Source organism: Rhea pennata, chromosome 15 (genome assembly GCF_028389875.1).
Source record: "Rhea pennata isolate bPtePen1 chromosome 15, bPtePen1.pri, whole genome shotgun sequence".
Classification (NCBI taxonomy): domain Eukaryota; kingdom Metazoa; phylum Chordata; class Aves; order Rheiformes; family Rheidae; genus Rhea; species Rhea pennata.
The window spans coordinates 11154282-11175644 of record NC_084677.1 but is presented as its reverse complement, the minus strand read 5'-3'; the positions used below and the strand labels follow the sequence as shown (position 1 = coordinate 11175644).

At 36.3% G+C, this 21363-nt stretch overlaps 1 protein-coding gene across 1 annotated transcript in view; it reads left to right on the top strand.

The window, feature by feature from the left end:
* Positions 1 to 21363, top strand: part of DNAH3 (dynein axonemal heavy chain 3) — a 67153-nt gene that overhangs the window by 17285 nt on the left and 28505 nt on the right. Inside the window, exons 14-31 of the mRNA XM_062588605.1 lie at positions 696 to 880; positions 2924 to 3047; positions 3638 to 3791; positions 5500 to 5644; positions 5940 to 6151; positions 6459 to 6550; positions 6930 to 7044; positions 7648 to 7764; positions 10083 to 10262; positions 11463 to 11599; positions 12277 to 12478; positions 13708 to 13800; positions 14114 to 14224; positions 16344 to 16458; positions 18349 to 18547; positions 19849 to 19957; positions 20233 to 20346; positions 20682 to 20858. Of these exons, the coding sequence (XP_062444589.1) occupies positions 696 to 880; positions 2924 to 3047; positions 3638 to 3791; positions 5500 to 5644; positions 5940 to 6151; positions 6459 to 6550; positions 6930 to 7044; positions 7648 to 7764; positions 10083 to 10262; positions 11463 to 11599; positions 12277 to 12478; positions 13708 to 13800; positions 14114 to 14224; positions 16344 to 16458; positions 18349 to 18547; positions 19849 to 19957; positions 20233 to 20346; positions 20682 to 20858 (2581 nt within the window). The remainder of the gene's footprint in view (positions 1 to 695; positions 881 to 2923; positions 3048 to 3637; positions 3792 to 5499; positions 5645 to 5939; positions 6152 to 6458; positions 6551 to 6929; positions 7045 to 7647; positions 7765 to 10082; positions 10263 to 11462; positions 11600 to 12276; positions 12479 to 13707; positions 13801 to 14113; positions 14225 to 16343; positions 16459 to 18348; positions 18548 to 19848; positions 19958 to 20232; positions 20347 to 20681; positions 20859 to 21363) is intronic.

Genomic DNA, 21363 nt, shown 5'->3' with positions numbered 1-21363 from the left:
TGTCTCTGCTTAGTATAGAGGGTGTCTAGACAACTAGTTTAGGCCAAGCACCTAACGTTCTGGAGGCTTGAGTTCGTTTAAATGAACCCCTCCTTCATGTGTGATTGCTGTTAAAGCGCCTGCTGTTTGTTGTAGATATTTGTGGTACGATCTGGAATCTGTAGAAAATGTATCACTGAGAAGAGGGAAAATAACAGGATTTTTCCTGAGCAAAATAAAATAAACCTGATCATTGTGTAATTTTTCTCTTTATAAGTTTGTTTAACGCCATACACTTAATTTTGTTTTTATGAGGGGATTAACTGAGCTGTTGCTTACTGCATTCAAACCTCTTTTTCTGTAGCAAGTCAGACAGGAAATTCTAAACCTGTGGGAAGGAACCTGTTCATATGTTGTGTGAGGTAATCTGGAACCAATTTAACAATCATTCACATATATACCAGTTCTCATAAACATGGTAGGACAATTGAATTCACTGAGTAGAGTAAAATAACATCCTTAATAAATGCATCCTTAGTAAACTTGCTGTGGGTATTCATGTTAGTATTTAATTAAGATGAATACTTTAAATAAATAAATACTTATTTTATGAAGATGCTTGGTATTCATATTTAAAAGAAAAACTTAATGATTAAGATTTTGCATCTCTTTTCATTTATGACCCCAGTGACATGTTGGTTTTATTTTTGTTGTAGCATTTGCAATGAATATAACATAATTGCAGAGAGAGTGAGTGAGGTGCCTTCGAACACTGAAGAGTTAGTGGAACTTACTGCATACTTAAAGAAGTCCAGTGAAGTTACTGTTTTTAAACTGAGGCAGCAGATCTCTGAAGCAACATACAGACTGGAATTCCTCATGGACTATGCTGATCTTCCTTGTATGTCTAAACTGCAGAATATAAAAATCTCCAGGGAAATATGCATATATGTGTATCTATATGGATATTGGGCTCTACACAGATAAATGTTTCATCTTCAAAAATGTTAATGGAAAGTTCCAAATGAGACAGATAGGAAATGATAAGAATTCAGAAGAGGCAAAAATGTACCACTGCACCGCTGTGGGAAGGAGAAAAGAAAAAAAAAAATTTTCTTCCTTTCCAGATGAAAGATTGCATATTGAGAATACTTTCTAACTTTTTTATAGAATAGGCAATAATTCAACCAATGCTATTTCTTGCCAAAATCAAGTAGTCTGGGATGTCCTTTATAAAAGCAGTTTCTGACTACTCTATTCATTGCTGGAAGGACTTTGAGAATAATCACACGATAGTTTAGAAATGCAAACTAATGCACAGCAAAGGTTTTTCTGTACCTGGAAGTGCATTGAAATAGTTTTTATGGAATAATAATTTTGGGATAATTTTGGAGCAAGCCAAAATGTAGAAAATGTTCTCCAATATGAGAAAATTCAACTAGCACCTTCACACCAAAAAGAATATTTTGGTATGTTTTTGGCAAATTTCTTTTCACAGATGAGCTTCAGTATTTCAGAGAGACTAACGCCTGATATACTCTTTATACTTAACCGAAGGGTGAAATGCAACCTCTGTGTAAGAAGGATAAATGGCTTTGTGCCATTCATTTGATTGGGAGGGAACTCCCTAACGTACCTGCTGGTGGAGCTAGGAACAGAATATACTGTGCTTCCGAATGATCAATTTTTATGTTAATATGAGGCTGGCTGTAATATTTGTTTTACCAAATGTGCTGAAAATGTGTAACAAATATGATTTAAAAAATACAGTCATTTTCTACTTGATCTTAGCTATATATTTAGAGAAATAGCACCCTATGAGACAGTGCTTTTTTAATGGTTTAGAGAATGGCTGAGGTATTGTCAGATTAATGCCTTGTAGGCTGGTCAGATGATGTTTTATCTCTAGGATATTCAATACAAAAACTTCAGTGAAAAAAACATTTGGGAAGTCATGTCTTAAAGGCTTTATGACACCTTTTGGGAAGTGTAAGAACTTGCATCTCTGCTGCTGAATATCAAAAGCTGTGATGCTTTGCTATTTTGAGTTAATATAAAGGCTATTCTCCAAGTTTAGGAAACATTGCAGAAATTCCTTTTTAGTTTGAATTTATATTCAAAGCAAAATTGTGCCATAACTAGTATATAGAGCCAAAAATAATATTATTAATTCGTATCCCTTTTAGTGGCAGGATGATCCTTTCTCCTTAGAGAGAATATGTGTTCAGATCAAACAGTGATTGAGATAATTAGGATATACCATGATTGTTAGAACTTATTTCTAATGGCAATGAGGATGCCCAGGGAAGCCGGGACATTTTTTGGTCATGTTTTGGACTGGAGTGTTTGCCTGCACAGTATTTCATAATTATATATTCTATATAGCAGGGTCTGAAGCATCTGTCCTGCAGTTAGTTATAATGAGTTAAGTGCACTGAACGGATAGACAAATATGAAGACAGAAGTGTCTGCTTGTTGACTTTATTGATTGTAGCTACTGCACTGTAGCTTTTATGAATAATTCAGCATTTTTCACATTGTGAAGTGAAAATATTACTTTTATTCACTATGTATAGTTATATTATATTTATTTAGTTTGGAACAGTCTGTCTCTCTGTATGGCCGAACTGGAATATAGTTTAGTGAAACAGTTATTCTGGAATAGGCGTTCTTATCAATTACCTCTGAATAGCTAAGCTATCATTCACAGAATTTCACATGCTTGTTTGATTTTAGAGTTTTGCTATCGGCCTAACATATTTTAGGGAACAGTTCTCTTTGCAGTTTGAAATACATAGCTGTTTAGAAAAGAAATATAACTTCTTCCTAAATGCAGTTTAGCTATTTTGCTTACTCTTCACAGCACCTACTCTATTAGTTCATTGCTTACAGGATAGCTTCTTAAGGACGTGTATATATGTTTTTGTTTTTGTTTTAATTTTAGCGGATGACATAAAGCTGAATAGCACTGTTTTCCATTGGCCTGATCAAATTGAGGTAATCTTTGAAGATAGTAGAACCCAGCTATATAACAGGAGGAACCGTGCAGAGATGGCTTTGCTTAAAAGGTATAGTGTCAAATGTTTGCTTTCACTGGGCATTACAAAAGGAAAAAAAAAAAAGCTCAATGTTGGTTTAAAAAAAAAAAAAAAAAAAAAGTGATGTCAAATAAGTAAAGTTGGAAGAGAAGTGAGAAACCAAGGGAGAAATCTGGCTTGCAGTATTGTGGAGATTTCGGAAAAGTATTGTTATCAGGGTAGATTAGGATATTCCAATCCTCAAATAAGTCTGAAAGATGTAAGGAAGGATGTGGTGGAATAGTCACAATTTTATTCTGTTGTATTGCCTTGCGCAGTATTATAAATATTTTGTCATATTGTTTTCACTCTTTCTTTATTTCCTCTGGGTAGCTAAGGCAGCAAATATAAGTGAACTAGATTAATTGAGGGATTTTAAAATGATCCCTGAATTCTAAATGGGGGTAAACTGAGTAGTATTGATTTAACTGAGTAATTAGTGTGTTTTCAGTGGAAACTGTATTTATTTTAAACTAATACTGAGGTCAGAGTTCATTTGACAGTGCCTGTTTTAATTCATAAAATAAAATCTGAAAGGGAACGAAACAGAAATCAAATTACCTTGGTTAACTTTATCTCAGGTGTTCTCAATTTGAGGAAACTCTTGAAAGTTATAAAAGAGAAGTAGAAAGCTACAGAAAGCGAGATGTTATGACCATGGAAGAAATGAAGAACAATGCTGAGAAATTTAAAGAGCTAAACAAGAATCTGGATAATGCAGTAACAGAATTGGAGGTTAGTATTTATTTGCCCAACTGAAGTACAGAGTGGGTTTGCAATGTGTTGGATGAGAGAAAGTTTTGATCCTATCCTGTTTTGTTTTTGTTTTGTTTTATTTTTTTTGGGCTCTGGGCATATTCTGTCAAGGTGGCTCCACATTCACAAACATGTTGCCAATATCTTGTCGCCATTATGCAGCATTACAGCTGAGCTGAAGAGTGTATTTGGTGGTGGGGGTGGGGGTTCTTTAGAGAAATGTTTTAAATGAAATACTGAATTTAAATGTTTTTAAGCAGTCTGTAGTAGCAGGATTCTGCCTACAGAGAACAGAATTCTTCAGCAGAAGTGGCAGGAGGGAGATGTTAGGGAAGTGGCTTTTTCCCTGATTCAGAGTTTGTGCTGCTAAAGCTACATTTCAGTCCCTCTGCTTGGTCCTCAGTTAAAAAAAAGATGTTTTCCAATTGTTTGTATCGTTTCTGAAAGTTACCTATAGGCCTTAAATAAGTGTTGCATCAGGGAAAGGGAAGTTAGCTGGTGTTAGGAGAAACAGCTGAACCTCAAGGTTCCTGGGTTCTGTTCAGAGATCTGCAGCCAATTTCCCATGTGCTTCTAGGCAAAACAGTTCATCTTGGTTGTTTCTCTACTGGGAAATTAGAACCTTTGGTTACCTTTGAGAGATCTCATGGGTACTGTGAGGCTTAATTAGTATTTTGAAATGACAGTGAGACAAATGAGATACTTGGAGCTCAAGGATCAAGCTTTCCACTCCAAAAAAAAAAAAAAAAAAAAAAAAAAGGACCAATTAAATCACTTTAGGACCTAAATAAATTGCCACAATCTCTTCATGTTAAGACTCTTAAGACTTTTAATCTGATTTAAAGGCATGTAGTATATTCATTTAATGTGAGTAAACTGCATTGCTATGTTTGTTACAGGTATATCAGAATAAGTAGTTAAGTTGGTAAAGTTCTTAATATATGATTACAATGGGGGGATGATATATGCAGTTTGAATGTCACTACAATTGGTGTAGTGAATATACAAAATTAGAAATTATTTTGGAATGTAAATCTTTAAGTTTCTTTGCGTGTCATATGGAATGATTAAAATTGTCTGTTGGCATTATTAAAACAGAGACCTGGGACTCTGTCTGAGTTCAATGTCTGCATTTCAGACAGTGTTTACCTGTGCTTCATTTTCCCAACTGTAAAATGAAGATGGCAGGTTTTTTCCCCTCTAAATCTTTTCGTTTTGATTTATACTGTAAGCAAAGACAATCTCTTACTATATATTGGCACTGCAAATAGCATCCGCTTTGATTAGAGCTCCTGAATGTTTCTGTAGTACAAGCTAGAAACAAGTAGTCATGATTGGAAAGAATTCCCACCAGCCTATGAACTGAGGAGCTTACAGCCAGTGTTCAAAGTGGCTTGGTACCCTGGGAACCTCAGTTTTAATGAATGCCATGGTGCATAACTTATTTCTTATTGCTTATTTCTCAATGGAAATAGATTTTAAAAGGTATTTGAGTAGCAAATGATACCAACAAGTAACTAGGGTAATTTTCAAGAACACAGTCAACTTCTTTACCTAAAATCTGCAGGCCTAAATCTACAAAACTGACAAGCTTTAGGATCTATAAAAATTGTATTCAATATTACCTATTAAAACGTTTAAATAACAGTAGGAATTTTTGATGGAAATAAGATTTTCTTCCTTAAAGGCTATTAATAAAGAAGAGGAATTACTTGAACAGGAGAAGAGTCAATTTCCTCTACTGCAAACTATAATTACAAACAAACAACCCTTTGAGCAACTTTGGATAACTGCATATGATTTCCATACCAAATCTGAGGAGTGGATGAATGGTGAGGCTCTGGTGTTCATTTGCTGAAATGTGTCATTTTCAGTTAGTTAAGTTTTAATGAAGAAAGTAGAAACTGCAAATGTTGATTACTGGTTGTGAGAAACAAATTTGAAGAAATAAACACTGTTAAGCAGTATGAAATACAATTTCTGACTTGCACTTTGCACTAAGATTTTTTTTGTAACACAACTGTTTTCCTGTTAAAGGAGAAAGATTATAAATATGTGTAAATAAATCTCTTTTGTAATACCCTTACAGTGAGTTCTCTCTGTGCTCTTTTACACTGCTGTATTCAGGATCTCTCCAGGAATTGAACGCTGATGAAATCACAGAAGAAATTGGGAATATGTGGAGAACTATATACAAGCTCACTAAGAGTTTTCCAGATTTGCCTGGCCCTAGACGTTTAGCAGAAAATATGAAATATAAACTTGATAAATTTAAGCAGCATCTTCCTGTGTTGTCAATTGTCTGCAATCGTGGAATGAAAGAGAGACACTGGAAGCAGGTACTTAAACTTTGCTTTAACTGCGGAAGTAGTCTACCTCCAAAACTGATAGTTCAGTGTACTAGTTCGTATATTAGTAATAGTTCTGAATTTCACAGTGAGAAAATTCTTTATCCTGTCATGTAGTAAATCCAATTTAGAAATTTATAATGGTACAGGCAGGAGCTTCTTTGAATTAATAATTTATGGCAGAAAAGCAAACTGGGGGAGTTGTACTGATATTTCCTTAGCTTTTCTTTCTTGCTGTTTGATGTCTGTTACAAACATACATCCTAATAATAATTTTTGTTTATTATATTGTTTTCAGATCAGTGAAATTGTAGGATATGAAATCATACCTGATGAAACTACCACCCTTCTAAACATATTGGAATATGGGCTATCAAAACATATTGATGAGTAAGAAGCTTACTGTAATCTCAATTTTTTAGCAATCAGTGTGTTTACTATGTCAGATTCTAGTTTGTTTTGAGGGTTTTTTTGTGTTAATAACTTTCAGGTTTTCACAGCTGTATTTTATCAAGCTAAGGATGGAATTGCCAAAAGTTCTTGTGGAGCAAAGGCATCAAAACCCGGTCAAACTCTTAAAACACATTTACACATACATTCACAATTTTCTGTCCATGTTTGACCTCCAGCTTAATATTCTAGTGATTAAGATCTCTTAATGAACTTGATGATCCTGAAAGTCCAAAATATTCCCTGAAATAAGAGTGTATGATATTATCTTCAACTGTGCTGCAAAAACATTTCTAAGATACATTTCATTCCAATTTAGGCTGGAACCTGTTGGAGCAGCTGCTAGTAAGGAGTATTCCTTAGAGAAATCAATGGAGAAAATGAAATTAGAATGGGTCAGCCTGCACTTCAGTCTGGTGAAATACAGGGATACTGTGAGTAAACACCAAATCAGTAGATACATTGTTAAAAAGAATTATTTTTACTCTCAATAGCAGTTCCGAAGTTAGAGGGAAGTTACTCTTGACTTACTGTTGCGTGATGGAAAGTGGAATCATACCCAAGAGTCTGGGCAAACTTATCCATTAGCTTAGCTTGTATTTAGGTGACTGATGTTACCTTAGCATCTGGATAACTCACAGTCTCAACATCCTTGTGCTAAGAAAGCTATGAGCTTGAGAACTTCTACGAGTTTGGTATGGCAAACTGATTTGTAGTGAAATTTTAAGTTGTCCAGAAGGCACAGGAAATTACATACAGTGTAGAAGATTGAGTTAGAAGTCTCTGGAATCTCTGGCTAACTTCCCATTCACAACACTGTTTTCTCTCTTGTCTTTTAGTGAAATAGAGATATACAGTGGAGATACTATTTTGTATCTTCAAACATGTTGCAGTCTTTCTTGATGCCTTGCTTCTCTTACTTTCTTACCTTCAACCCTCAGTTAGAAGGGGGAAACAGGAAGCTGAATGAATGTGTTTGAAGAGCAGTGAGATGAAGCAACTCTCATTTGCCTTAACAAAATATGATGTATTTACAGAATACCAGCATCCTGTCAGCAATTGATGACATCCAGCTTTTGCTGGATGATCACATTGTTAAGACTCAGACAATGTGTGGCTCTCCCTTCATCAAACCAATAGAAGCTGAATGCCGGGTAAGAAACAGCTAGTTTTATTGAGCTTACATGTGTTTCATAATATGCTTTCGTAAATCTGCTTTCCCCAAGTGCTTTAAGGTGTTTTGGCGTGATAAGGAGTTACACAAATTTTAACTGTTTCTACGGAGCACAAATATTTGTATTTTTCTCCAGGAGCTTTGAATGAATGGTTTCCAGAGAAGGCATGTGCAAAGCTTCCTTTGCAGCTAAAGAAAATGTATTTGCTACATTAGCTAATACAGCTGCAACCGCTGAATTGCTAAATCAGTCATTATAAGCATGATTTTTTAGTTTTATGTCTTGGGAATGTGTTGGGAAAGGCGATTTAAACAAATACTATTGTGTTGTATAATGAGACACAGGTCTGCCATTTGTAAGAGATAATGCATTTGTAATCTTCTGGAACTGGCACAATCCTTACGCGTTTCAAGGTGATTTTTGTTAGCTGTCCTCCTATTTGTACAGGTGTAATCTCCTACAGGACTGATAAAACAGAGCCTCCTGTAGCAATTCCTTTTTGTTTAAAAAAAAAAAAAAATCTAAAGAGAGGATTGTGCAGAAGGCAGAAATCTGTTACCCATGAGTAGCTGATACCACTTGAATATTTTTCTGGCTAATTCCAAAGATTTGTAAGCAATTCTAAGCCCTAAATCCCATCACTTCCTGTGGACATTAAGCCCAATCCTAGGTACAGGTGCTGCCCATGAGAGCTGGGGTGATGAAGGGAAACTATTAATGTAGAGCTACCTTAACAGTCTTGATTTACCCCTTGCAGGTTAATGAATACAGTCTGGCCAAATACATTCCCTGGCATATACCTTACATGATAGACTGTGAAAGGCACAAAAGCAACACTATCTGAAATCCTTTATTCCAGAAGAATCTCCACCTGGTTTTAGAATGGCTTTATACTGCTGATTGCATAAAATAGCTGCATTGGGGCCAAAGATTGGACCTATTGTATATAGTGTCTGTGAGCTGATATTTACTCACTCTGATGGATGCCTTGTCAAGGTCTTACTATCTTTTCATTACTGATCAGATGGAAAGTACACAAGTAGCTCCAAAAGACAAGATTCTGGCCCTGCTGGTCACCCCTGCACTTCTTTCTTAGGTTGCTCTCCCAGAACTTGCTTAAAAAATGCTTGTGCAAGAGTGAGTCCATTTTTTATAAGGAATATTCAGTAGTTTTGGGGGCTTTTTTTTGGTTTAAAATTTCTCCCTTTTTAAAAAAATGTTCAAATAGGGTTTTTTCTAAGTTAATATGCCAAATGATTCATGTCCTTTGATTGCCACGGGTAGATTAATTCTTGATACAATTTTGCTTTTTTTGGTGGAAGATAATACCCATTCTTTCAATAATCAAAATAGTTTTTAGCTCTTAAATGACAAAGCTACATTTGTAAGTTACATGATTCATCTTTTTGATGACAACAGCAGGTTGTCCTGATAACTGATATGTCCTGTTGCATACCTGTTCCAAATTTGGTTTGAGACTGAAATGCTCTAGATTCAGAAAGAAAAAAGAATTACGGATTATTTTTAATGTTGATCACCTTGCAAAGTCTGCTTAGTCATCTCTACAAACTGATGCTAGCACAAGTGCTGAACTATACTCTCTCCAAGAGGAGCATGGTGATCTATAGGTAGGACAGATTAGGCACTTGGGACTGAAACACATGGCTTTACTTTTCACTACTGAAAAACAGTGTCTTGTGTAAGTACTTTAAAAGCTCCCTTCTCCTTTGATATGGTTATTGGTTTTTCCAAGTGTGCATATGTGCTTCCTTAAGATGTTGCGTATCCTCTCATTAGGTTGTCAGCTAAAGGTAAAAGTAGATGTACATCAGCCAAAGCAACTCCTGTAAAGAGAATATCCTTGAAGAATCCTGGAAGTATTCGCTGTGGTCTGGTGTTCCTTCAGACTTGGGAGAGTTGTTTATCTTCTAATCAATTACTTTAAAGAGAAGGAGAAACCAGTCCCGAAACAGTGTTAAAACATGAAGTCTTCCTTCATAGAAGTAATATTGATAGGACTATTTGTAGGGCTAAGATATGAGTCAGTGTTGGATTGTCAGTGCCTGACTTTTTACGGGTTTTTAAAGAGTTTCTTTCCTGTAAGGCTCTAGTAATACAGAGAAAACTAATAGAGTGGTATGTTTTTAAAGTGCTTTGAGAGTAGCCACACAGGAATGCGATGCTAAAGACACTACATTAAATTAAATTATAACTTGGGATTTTACATGGTCACTCAGTCAATATACAATTTAAAGTGATTTCTTAGAAGTCTTAAGTGTTAAATGTTTTCGTTACAGGCTTGGGAAGAAAAGCTTGTTTTAATGCAAGATATTCTAGATAGCTGGTTAAAATGTCAGGCAACATGGTTGTATTTGGAACCAATTTTTAGTTCTGAAGACATTATAGCTCAAATGCCTGAAGAAGGTAGAAAGTTTGGGATTGTGGATACATACTGGAAGGACATCATGTCACAAGTGGTAAGGGCTTATATTTAATATATCATGAGTTTTTATGTATATTGATAAGATTATTATTATTATAAAGATATATTAGCTTTTCTGGCGTTGGATGCTTGGATTTAAATCACTCCAGACATTGTAATCTGAAGTGAAAAATCCTTTGCTAAGGCCCACGAAAATCTAGCCTTGCAGTAGGAGTGGTAGATTAAATCACTACTGTTTTGAGATTTGTGTAGAGGCTGGATATTGCAGGATGAAGTACAGCTCAGTTAGAAAATTTAGAATTAAAATACTAGCTTTTGTACAGTAAAATGATGAGAATTAGGTAGAAAGATGAATGATTTGTGCTTGCAGTATATGCTTCAGAGTTCACTGACAATCTGTAGAAAGTCTCCTCTTGATTTAATTGGATTTTGGATTAGGATTTTAAAGGCTCACACAGTATTAGAGCAACTAAAATGTTCTTTTTGCGTATGATTGTTGTCTGGTATGTGGTGAGATGGTTATTAGAAACTTTTGTAAAAATATACTGGGCTGTTAGGGGGGTCAGGGTAAGTCCATAGGGGTAATAAATGCAATTGGGGACCTTTTTTCATCTTCCTATAGGTAAGATGCTGGTTAAAAAGTCAGATGCTTAGTGGCAGTGTGAGCTGAGATCTTTCACAAAAATATTAAGCAGTGTGTGATGAAGATAATGAAATAATCAGTATAACAAAACAGAAGTTGAGACCTATATAACAGCTCAAATCCTGTGAATGATGAAGCCTGTTCTGAAAGCTGTGTAGCCTTGAGCATTAAGAGTGTTATCAGAAAGTGCAAATGCAACTTAGATATCAAGAACAGAAAATAAATGTGACACGCTGTGACTATGTTTGACGAAACTTACTTGTGAATAGGAAAAAATGTAGCAAGCCCAAGATACAGGAGAAAATGGTAAAGATTTTAATTCCTGTGCATGCTTCTGTTTTGAAGTATTGTCTGTATAGTTCAAATTGGTAAAACTGATTGTGTGAAAAAGCAAAAGCTATCAAATAATATATATTTATATTAGTTATATTTAATAATACAAAGCCACACACCAAAGACAACAATATCTAGCTTTTTAGCCTCTTGCAACTTATGTAATCGTTGATAACAATTTCAGTGTAAAATGACATATACTAATCATATTGAATATAAACTTGTAGCAATTAATACTGAGTGTTTGTTTTTATAAAGGCTAAAGACACAAAGGTACTTGTTGCAACTGAACAACCCATGATGTTGGATAGACTTCAGGAAGCAAATACTCTCTTAGAAGAAATTCAAAAGGGGTTGAATACTTACTTGGAGAAGAAAAGATTATTTTTCCCAAGGTAAATTAATTAAACAGCCTAAGTTAAGAGACAAAAAGGCATAAACTCTTTGAAACTATTTCTACTGAGCTGGTAAGTATCATTTCATAAGCACATGTTTTCGTAAGCACATTCCCACATAATAAAGAATGAAAACCTATTCTTTCTAGACTTAAATTCATCTTCCTTAGCTCCAGCTAAATTTGCAATGCCACGGACACGCAGAGCTGGGGAGGCACAATCTCTCTCAGCACAGTGTAAACTTGTGATTAGAAACACATTATCACTTACAGGGAATTTTTGAGGGAACTTACCACCTTTCCATGACTGATTCACAAGTTATAGCCTTGCCCTACCCTCTTCAGCTGTGCAGAGGCATATAATACATAGAAGTTATACAGTCCTGCTCCTAATAATCATGTAAGTTTTTAAAAAGGTCTTTTCTGGCTGCATAGATGTATCTAGTCCTTCCTGAGTGAGTTTAAGAACCTTCTCTCTTCCTCTGCATGAGAAGATGGACATGTTGAGATTCTTCTGAAAAAACAGGTCTAATGAGATCTATAATGTTAAAAACTGTTTAAGAAAAGGGATTGCTCCTTTGTTATACTGATGTTCTAAGTAACAAAAACAATTACATTCACCTGGCATAGTTTTCATGTTTGGAAAACACGTGTTCATTAATTATATTCTTCTAACAGATTCTTTTTCCTGTCTAATGATGAGCTGCTTGAAATACTGTCTGAAACAAAGGATCCTCTTCGAGTGCAGCCACATTTAAAGAAGTGTTTTGAAGGAATTGCTAAACTGGAGTTCACAGAAGTCCTGGAGATCATAGGCATGATCAGCTCAGAGAAGGAAGTCGTTCCTTTCATAGATAAAATCTATCCAGTGAAAGCAAAAGTAATGTTTTTTACTATAATATTAAACTAATGCTTTGCTTAAAGTGTAAGTTTCTGGGGGAATAGTGTTAGGATCAAATCATGGAAAGTGCTTAGGAAGTGAAGGTGCAGACTAGTACCATCTCATACAAAAAGGATTTCCTACTGAAAGGACTAAGGCATTCCATCTTTTTGGTAAATTCCTCCAAGCACTTTCTGCATCTGTATGCATCTACTACTTCTAAAATATATGTAACATTACATGGCACAGCAGAAACAGAGAGGAATGAAGAAAAGATGAATGGTTGCCACTAAAGAGGCAGAGCATTAGTGTTAAAGGGAGCTGAGTAGAAATAGTGCCATCTAGCCAAGTAAAGGAACACTGCACACGAGGTCATACAAGAGTGAGAGCGTTATTTGAACACTGTTTTATTAGGCTTGTGAGACCTGGATTATTCAGTGTCTACAGAAAGTAGAAGAGGAGCTGGGCTGGTATAGAAAATGGCAGGAAGACAAAAGGAAGGTACCTTGGATCTTGAAGCTACAGGATCGTCGTTACTTTACTCCCACACTAACGATGTTTCCCACTGTTGTGTTAAAGGAGTAGTTCATACCATTTTAGCTGCTGCTAAAACTGGTAGTGATTCACAATATAAATTGAACTTTAAGGTATGATGGTACATTGTAAATATAAGCTAATTATGAGATTGTTTAAATTAAGATTAGGTCGTCACAATTGTACCATTACAGACTTCAGGTTTCTAAGTTTGGAGATGTAGTTCAGTTCTTGATTTTTTTGCTATTCCCCATGCAATTGTGTGCAGCTGAATTGCTGAGTGATTACCAAAGAGAGAGAGAGAGAGAGAGAGGAGTTACAGACATCGCTTTTTTTCCCTTCATCTTCCAGGAACAAAACATGCCCAGTGTTAAAATGATCACGCTTAACTGACCTTGCAAGCTGTGATCTTCATTTCCTCTTCATGTTTATATGAAAGCCTGTCTGTTTCTTGAGCTGGATTGCCTTTAGTGTTAGCCTAATTTGCCTGCCACCAGGCAGTGTTACACTACGGTAGGGCTGTCAGAATTTAAGGATTTTCCATTTCCCCCCCCCTATATACCACACCCAGAACAGAAGAAAGCATATTTAAGTCTAACACAATTCAATTGTGCCTAACACAATTGCTCTTTAAATGGAGTTACAGAGTTTAATCAAGAAATGTATATCGACTCGTCTGTTTTTCTTGTTTGAAGGGCATGGTAGAAAAATGGCTTTTGCAAGTAGAGGAAATGATGCTGGCTAGTGTAAGAAAGGTTCTTCAAGATGGCATAAGGGGATATGTTAAGGTAACTATCTGTTTTTAAATTATAGTATATAATAGATTTCACAAGCAACATCCCATGAATAAGTTGCTCAAATTCAAATTAACCAGGAAACTATTTGAAGCTAAGTGGAATCCAGATCTCCCTATTCAGTAGTATCAGATAAAGTTTCACATCTGATTTTCTGGAAGGAAAATTAACCAAGCTTTCCATGCTGATTCTCACTTATTTTCAGCATGAGACTTAAAAAAAACCTTTGTGGAAAGAATTGCTATCAATGCCATTGTCTAGTGTGTTTGCATGGCTTTGTCTGTCTGGAATTGATTCTTTTTTTAAGGTTCCTCGAAAAACATGGGTGCTTCAGTGGCCTGGACAGGTGGTTATTTGTGTTTCATCCATTTACTGGACAAAAGAAGTGTCTGAAGCTATAAGCAAGGGAACTTTACTAGTAAGATTATCTTTTATCTTTTTATTAATTAATCAGAGTTTAGTGCTAATAATAACAATTTCCTCCTAACAAAGAAAATCCTCTGTTAGCAGCATATTACAGTTTGCTCACATAGTGTGCTTTATTTTCTACTTTCTTTTTTCTTATGTCTTAGACTCATTCTCGTTTATTTCTGTGTAAATCAGTTGTTCCACTGAAGGAAATCATGTCACAAGATGTTCTGGTATAAATAAAAATGCCAAACAAAAAGTTATAAACTGCTATCAGACACCAGGTATTTTTATTTATAATTCTTGTCCTTACATTTGAAGCCGCAAGGGAGCCAGTAGGCAGAAAGTCTCTTTTTAATAGGATGGTAGTTATCTGACTGGTGATTGCTAGATTCTCCTCATAATAAAGGTATAGCAGCCAAGGTTGTTATTTTGCACGAGGGGCTTTCCTTGTGCATTTGAAGGGCCCTTGTCATCAAGAGAGTCTTGGGTATTACTTCTTCGAAGCTAATCAAAAGTACACTCAAGTAATAGATATAATTTCTGTTCAGTTCAGCGGGCTTTTCTCAGATCCTAACAGAACTAGGTAGATGGTGTAAGATTTATTTTGGCATTAACTCTATCAACAGGTTGTTTTAGCTGCTTATTAAATATTGGAATAGTGAAATTTAAATTATTTTTTACACCAAATGCTAGATTTTAGTGTTAGCATTTTGTTTCTGTATCCCAGAATTAACTTACCTGCGTTGTTTAACACCAATTGAAGACCTTATTCCATGAATCCAGTCAGAATAGGATGAACTTAAAATATTTATTGATTTCAAATAAATTCTCCTGAACACTCCATAGATTAAAAAAAATGAAAAGGACTTTACAGAATGACAGAATTCTTGAGGTTGGAAGGGACCTCTGGGGATCATGTAGTCCAACCTCCCCTACTCAAAGCAGGATCAACTAGAGCAGGTTGCTCAGGCCCATGTCCAGTTCAGTTTTGAATATCTCCTAAGATGGAGACTCTACAGCCTCTTTGGGCAACCTGTTCTAATGTTTGACAACCTTCACTGCAAAAGTTTTTTCTTATTTTTAAATGGAATTTCTTTTATTTAAATTTCTGCGTCTGGCAACATCTTTACTCTCTCTCATCAGGTATTTATACACACTGACAGACCCCCCCCCCACCTTAGGCTTTTTCTTCTCAAGGTTAAATGATCCCAGCTCTCTCAGCCTCTTCTCATATAACTGATGATCTGATGCTTTAATCATTTTCATGGCCCTTTGCTGGACTTGCTCCCCTATATCCATGTCTCTCTTTTACTAGGAAGCTCAGAACTTGTCACAGCACTTCAGATGTGGCTTCAGAGGTGCTAAGTAGAGGCTCACCCCCTTCGACCTATTGGCAATGCTCTTCCTAATACAGCCTTGGATACCGTTGGCCTCCTTTACCGCAAGGGCACATTGCTGGCTTATGTTCAAACTGGTGTCCCCTAGGATCTCCAAGGCCCTTTATGCAAAGCTGCTTTCCAGCTGGTTGTCCACCAGAGCGTACTGAAGCATGAAGTTATTCCTCCCTAGGTGCAGGACTTGGCATTTTCCTTTGCTGAACTTTGTGAGATTCCTGTGGGCCTATTTCTCCAGCCTGTCAAGATCTCTCTGAATGGCAGACACCCCTCTGGCCTATTAGCCACTCTTCCCAGTTTTATTGCATCTGCAAAGTTGTTGAGGGTGCACTCTGTCCCATTGTCTAGGCCATTAATGAAGACTTATGAGAAAGTAATTCCAAATGTTTATAGTAAAGGTAGGAAAATCTTCAGTTTGCTGAATATTAGTTTTAAAAGAAATTGGATCCAGATTTACTCAATGGGGATGATCTGCTCCATCTTCTGTTACAGAATGTTGTCATTTCTATTAGGAAGAAATAAAAGGCTTCTACTTTCCTTTCTTTCAGACCGTGAAGCTTTTTGAACTGTTCCTAGTAAAATCAAATGGCGATATATGAAGGAGAATTTAGTGCCGGGAGTTCCATTACTATGTTTTGTTGGAAGGGCTGTGTATAATGATTGCATCCATGGGAGGTCAGGAACTGTTAGCTGCAGCATTGCATTAACACCTATGTCCTATTTCTGTGACAGGATTTCCTGGAGAAGAGCAATCTACAAATTGGAGACATCGTTGAGTTAGTGAGAGGGAAGCTGTCCAGTGGAGCTCGGCTAACTCTTGGGGCTCTTACGGTCATTGATGTACACGGTAAATGTGCAGTTGCTGGTACTGTCATTACAGCTGAGGCAGAGCTGCTGTCATTATTTTGGTGAATTATTTGAAAGAGGCAGCTAGAATGTTTTCTCCAGCAAAAGTACCATGCCATAAAATGAGTTAAAGGGTTATAGTAAAGATTTTCATTACTCATTTTCATTTCCAGGAGATGTAAACTAGATAAACAGACTAGACTCACGCATGAGCCGGTTAGTTATTTATTTGGGCTAGCAGGCTGAGCAACTGTCAGCAACCTTTGTGAGCTGCCTAGTCTCAGCACATTTTAGATCCTCCTTTTCCTTCCTGCAGCAGGATTGAGGACTGGGAATAGCAGGCTTCATTCTCTAGCTATGCTGCATTTCTCATGCTCAAAAGGAGTAAAAGGGCTGTGCTCTTTGTATTTGTAATCTCCCTGGCAGAGTAAAGCTAGCAGAAGCAGTGTAACTGCTGTTTTACCTTTACTGGAGAGAAAAAGGAAATGGTACCTTTGATCCTTGGTGGAATGGACCTCTACTATGCTTTCCACTGGTGACAGGTCCCTTAGGGGCTTGGGATTAGAGAATTTAGATGTGTAGTTAAGGATCAAAAAAAACACAACAGAGATCCCTGAAACCTCTCACCATCTACTCTGTGCTTATTGAAGTTTTGATATTGGGAAGAATTCAGACTAGTAATTTGAGGACCCTGAAATTATCATCCTGGTCCAAGTAGAGTATTAGCAGTTTTACCTCTGGAGATATTTAAATAGGTGTTATACATATACAATATAGGATTCAGCAGAAAGGTGTCATTTGATTACCTATTAAGCATTGATTGCAATGTTACTATTAAATGCAACAATGTTAGTATACATCTTGCTCATCTGTTGGGCTTTTCAAGTTTTTTGTTTTTGTTTCTTTTCCATCTTGAGATCATGTTTTTAATTCTTAAAGGGTGGGGAGGTGGGGTTAAGTTTGAGAATATTCAAACCAAATTCCAGAAAAGAACTGCATTTCAACTGCTGGGAAATGTTGTACTGCTAAATGTGTTATTTCAGCAAAAGTCAGAAATCTAAAACTCTGCCTTAAAAATGTAATTATATCCCCCTAAAATATTTTCTTATGTTGCTAGATCATCCAAGGACGCTGAAATAAAAATTATTTCACTTTTTATTTTACTACATAATACTATGATTTGTGTACTGGAGCAGAACTTTTCTTCGAGTGCTTGCAGTCTTCACTGAAACTCTCTTCAGCTCAGTTTAATGTTTAATAAGACTAAACTTGTCTCCTGGGTTGTTCCAACATATAAAGAAAAGAGGAAGGGAAAATGAGCTTTTAACAGTATTTAAACATCATTTAGTGGTCAACTATGCTACTGTGTAGCAGTTGAGAATCTTGCTCTATGTCCTAAACAGAATTTGTCACTTCTTTGGCTTTTCCCGGCTTGTTTGTCAGGGTAGAACTTGATCATAAGAGATGGGACTTTGTACCCTATCAAGCATTTAACTATTTAACTGAAGCTTTTTTCTTTTTTTTTTCTTTTTTTCTTCTTTCATGTAGTAGTGGGAAGCAAGTATTCCATGTAGGCTCCTTCAGCTACTAGCTTTAAGCATCCTTTACAAAGTGATTGCAGGGCTTTTTTAGGCTGATGGAGATTTCTCAACCCTGCACAGTTCTCTCTCATCTACTTAGAACAAGCACTATAGATCAAATTAAGATGATTCCCTAAACAAAACAGATGCATCTTTCTTTCTGAAATGAAAGCCAGCCTACTGCTCTAAATGTTGATTCACTTATATTTAGTTATAAGTAACTTTTTTACTTAAACATTGTTTTGAGTAAACTAACATTTAGAGTGGTAGATGAGTTTGGATCTTTTAATAAGCTATCTCTTTTTCTGCAGCTCGTGATGTGGTTGCAAAACTGGCTGAAGACAAAATCACAGATCTTAATGACTTCCAGTGGATTTCTCAGCTGAGATATTACTGGGAAGATAGGGATGTAATGGTGCGAATGATTACAACAGAAGCCAAATATGGATACGAGTATCTGGGCAATTCTCTACGCCTGGTTATAACTCCACTGACAGATCGATGTTATAGGTAAAGCCATGTTGTCTATGAATAATGTTTTCATTTTTTTGATTGACCTATGTTTAATTTCAATTGTTACGGTTAATAATAGCAGGAACCTCAGCACCTAAAATCTTCCTGTAAGTTTTGGAGGCAAGTCTTATATATCTTTGCCCAAATATGGTATAAATAGTTACAATATACAGATTCCTATGCTAATAGAGTTATAGTCTGTTGTATCCAAGAATGCACTTCTAAAAAAGCCTAGCAGCTCACGATAATGGAACTGTGAAGAACTGTATAGTAGCTTTCATAATATATTTGAAATAAGACATACAGATAGGGTGAGCCTGACTGTAAAATAAGGGAGGTAATTATAGAGCTGTTCACAGATGTTGACTGCAGTTAGTTTCCAGTTCCACTTCATCCCTTAAGGAGATTTGATATTTCACTTCTAGTGTGCCTTGGGGGCACAGGTCATCTCACTAGGTAATTTTAGGCAAATATATGTTGTTTTGCTTCGGGGCTAAGCAACTGTGAACTCACCATCACATCACATACAGCTTGTGGTGATGTGCTTTCATTTCCTGTGCTGGCAAAGGCTTCCTCTTCTGCTGTACACTAGCATTCACAATGATGTCAAAAGAGCCATGAGCTGGTGGCTTAGGTGCAAACGGGGCATTATGGTCATTGGTGTTAACTAGAGCTAAGCTAAGGCTATGGGTTCACCTTTGCCAGATGAAGCTGCAGTGCGAGCAGTGAGCAAGCAGACTCCGTTCAACAGAACTTAACAACCACTTTCTGGGCCGAAGCCCTTAAATAAGGCTTTTGTAGATTCAGGAAATTGTTACATGTCTCCACTCTTTAATGGGGAGTGTGTTTTTAGTATGATGGTCACTTAGAGAGCAAGATTCTCAGGTTTATGGGAGCAACTCGTATACTTTCTCAGGCCTTTCTGAAAATTGACTTCATTTAGAAAGCCAGCTTCAAGTTCTTGTCATGAAGAGCCACTTGATGGAAGCATATTTTGCAAATTCTGCCATCTTTCCTATGGTACTGCATTTGTTCGAGCAATTGAAGATATGGATGATGAATGCATGTATTGAGAATTCTTGAGGTACCTTGTAGGCTAAGCAGATAAATGTGAGTTTGCACATCTGGGAATCAGTTAAGAGAAAACGCTGGTTTGATAGGGCAAGATGTGAAGTCATTAGGAGGCAAGTAAGTCATTACCAGTGGAACATATGTAGGCTCATACTGGTCCATCCCTTCAAAAACAATTCACCATTAGAGACTCTGCACTTCTAATGCATATATTATTGTTTTTGTAGGACATTAATGGGTGCCTTGAAACTAAATCTTGGTGGTGCTCCAGAAGGACCTGCTGGGACTGGCAAAACAGAAACAACAAAAGATCTAGCAAAAGCGCTAGCTAAGCAGGTACCGAAATACAGACATTTTTTCTTAGGGTTGTTTGTGTTTGGAGATGTGGATATTTCTTGAATTGCTATTCATAAGAAAGCACCACTCTTCTTTACCTATTCTCTATTCACAGACATAGTTAACAGGAAGCTTACATTTAGGACTATGTCTGTACTATTACTGTCATTCAAAATTAGCAGTAATAATTACTTCCCATTTTAGATTCTAAGAATTTTTATGCTATGAATTTTGTGTTAATTCTGAGAGATGCTCTCTGTGTGTTTTTGTTGTAGTGTGTGGTCTTTAATTGCTCGGATGGTCTCGATTACAAGGCAATGGGCAAGTTCTTCAAGGGGCTGGCACAATCTGGTGCATGGTCCTGCTTTGATGAGTTCAACAGAATTGAGGTAACTTTTTAACTGAAGCCTCCAGGGGAGAGTTCCTGTCCACCTAGCTTAAATGCCTACGTTCAGGCAGATTTTTTTTTTTTTTTTCCTCTGAAGGCTTTCGGAAGTCTCTATAGACCTCTGTGCCTTGGTTGAATAGGCAATGGGGGCACTAACTTTCAGAGGACTGCTTCAATGGACACCTAATATTTAGACTAAGTTATCAGACTGGATCTTACATAGGATGATTTTTTACTTGGAAGAATTCAATATACAACCATCAAAGTATATAAATAGAAATTTTTCGTATTATCTCCAGGTGTCTTATGTTTTCTGATCTGTTCTGTTTTTATTAGGTTGAAGTATTATCTGTAGTTGCACAACAAATACTTAGTATACAGCAAGCTATTATTCGCAAACTCAAAACATTCATCTTTGAAGGCACAGAGATCTCTCTCAATCCAACTTGTGCTGTGTTCATCACTATGAATCCTGGGTATGCTGGACGGGCAGAGCTGCCTGATAATCTGAAGGTAAATCTGCAGTCCTGATTTCCTGTAGAAATTGGACAGAATTTGCAACTTCTGGTCTATTGTAGTAAGAATAGAAAGAAAGCAATTGAGTAATATGATGATATAACCCATTCAAGTGTATTCTACTATGCTAGTAGTTAAGCTTTAATAATATGTTTAGGATTGTACAGAATGCAAGGAGAGAAAGTCTCAGTCTTATCTTACTGTTTATTTGTAAACTTACCAGTTTACAGCTTTAACTCCTCTTTCTTTAAATAGGAATTCTCCTTCTTTACAATGGCTTGGAGATTCAAATCCCAATTTAAATCCATTATCTCTATACAAGTTGCTGATACACTGCAAAAAGACTGATATAGTGCTACTTTTCTTTCCCAGTTTATTTATTGATTTTTTTGCATGACCTTAATCAAGTCATTTAAGCAGTCTGTGTGGTAGTTTATCCACTATAAATGTGGAATGAATAATAATTCCCTTTTTGTCTATTAACAGTTCTTTAGGATTATGC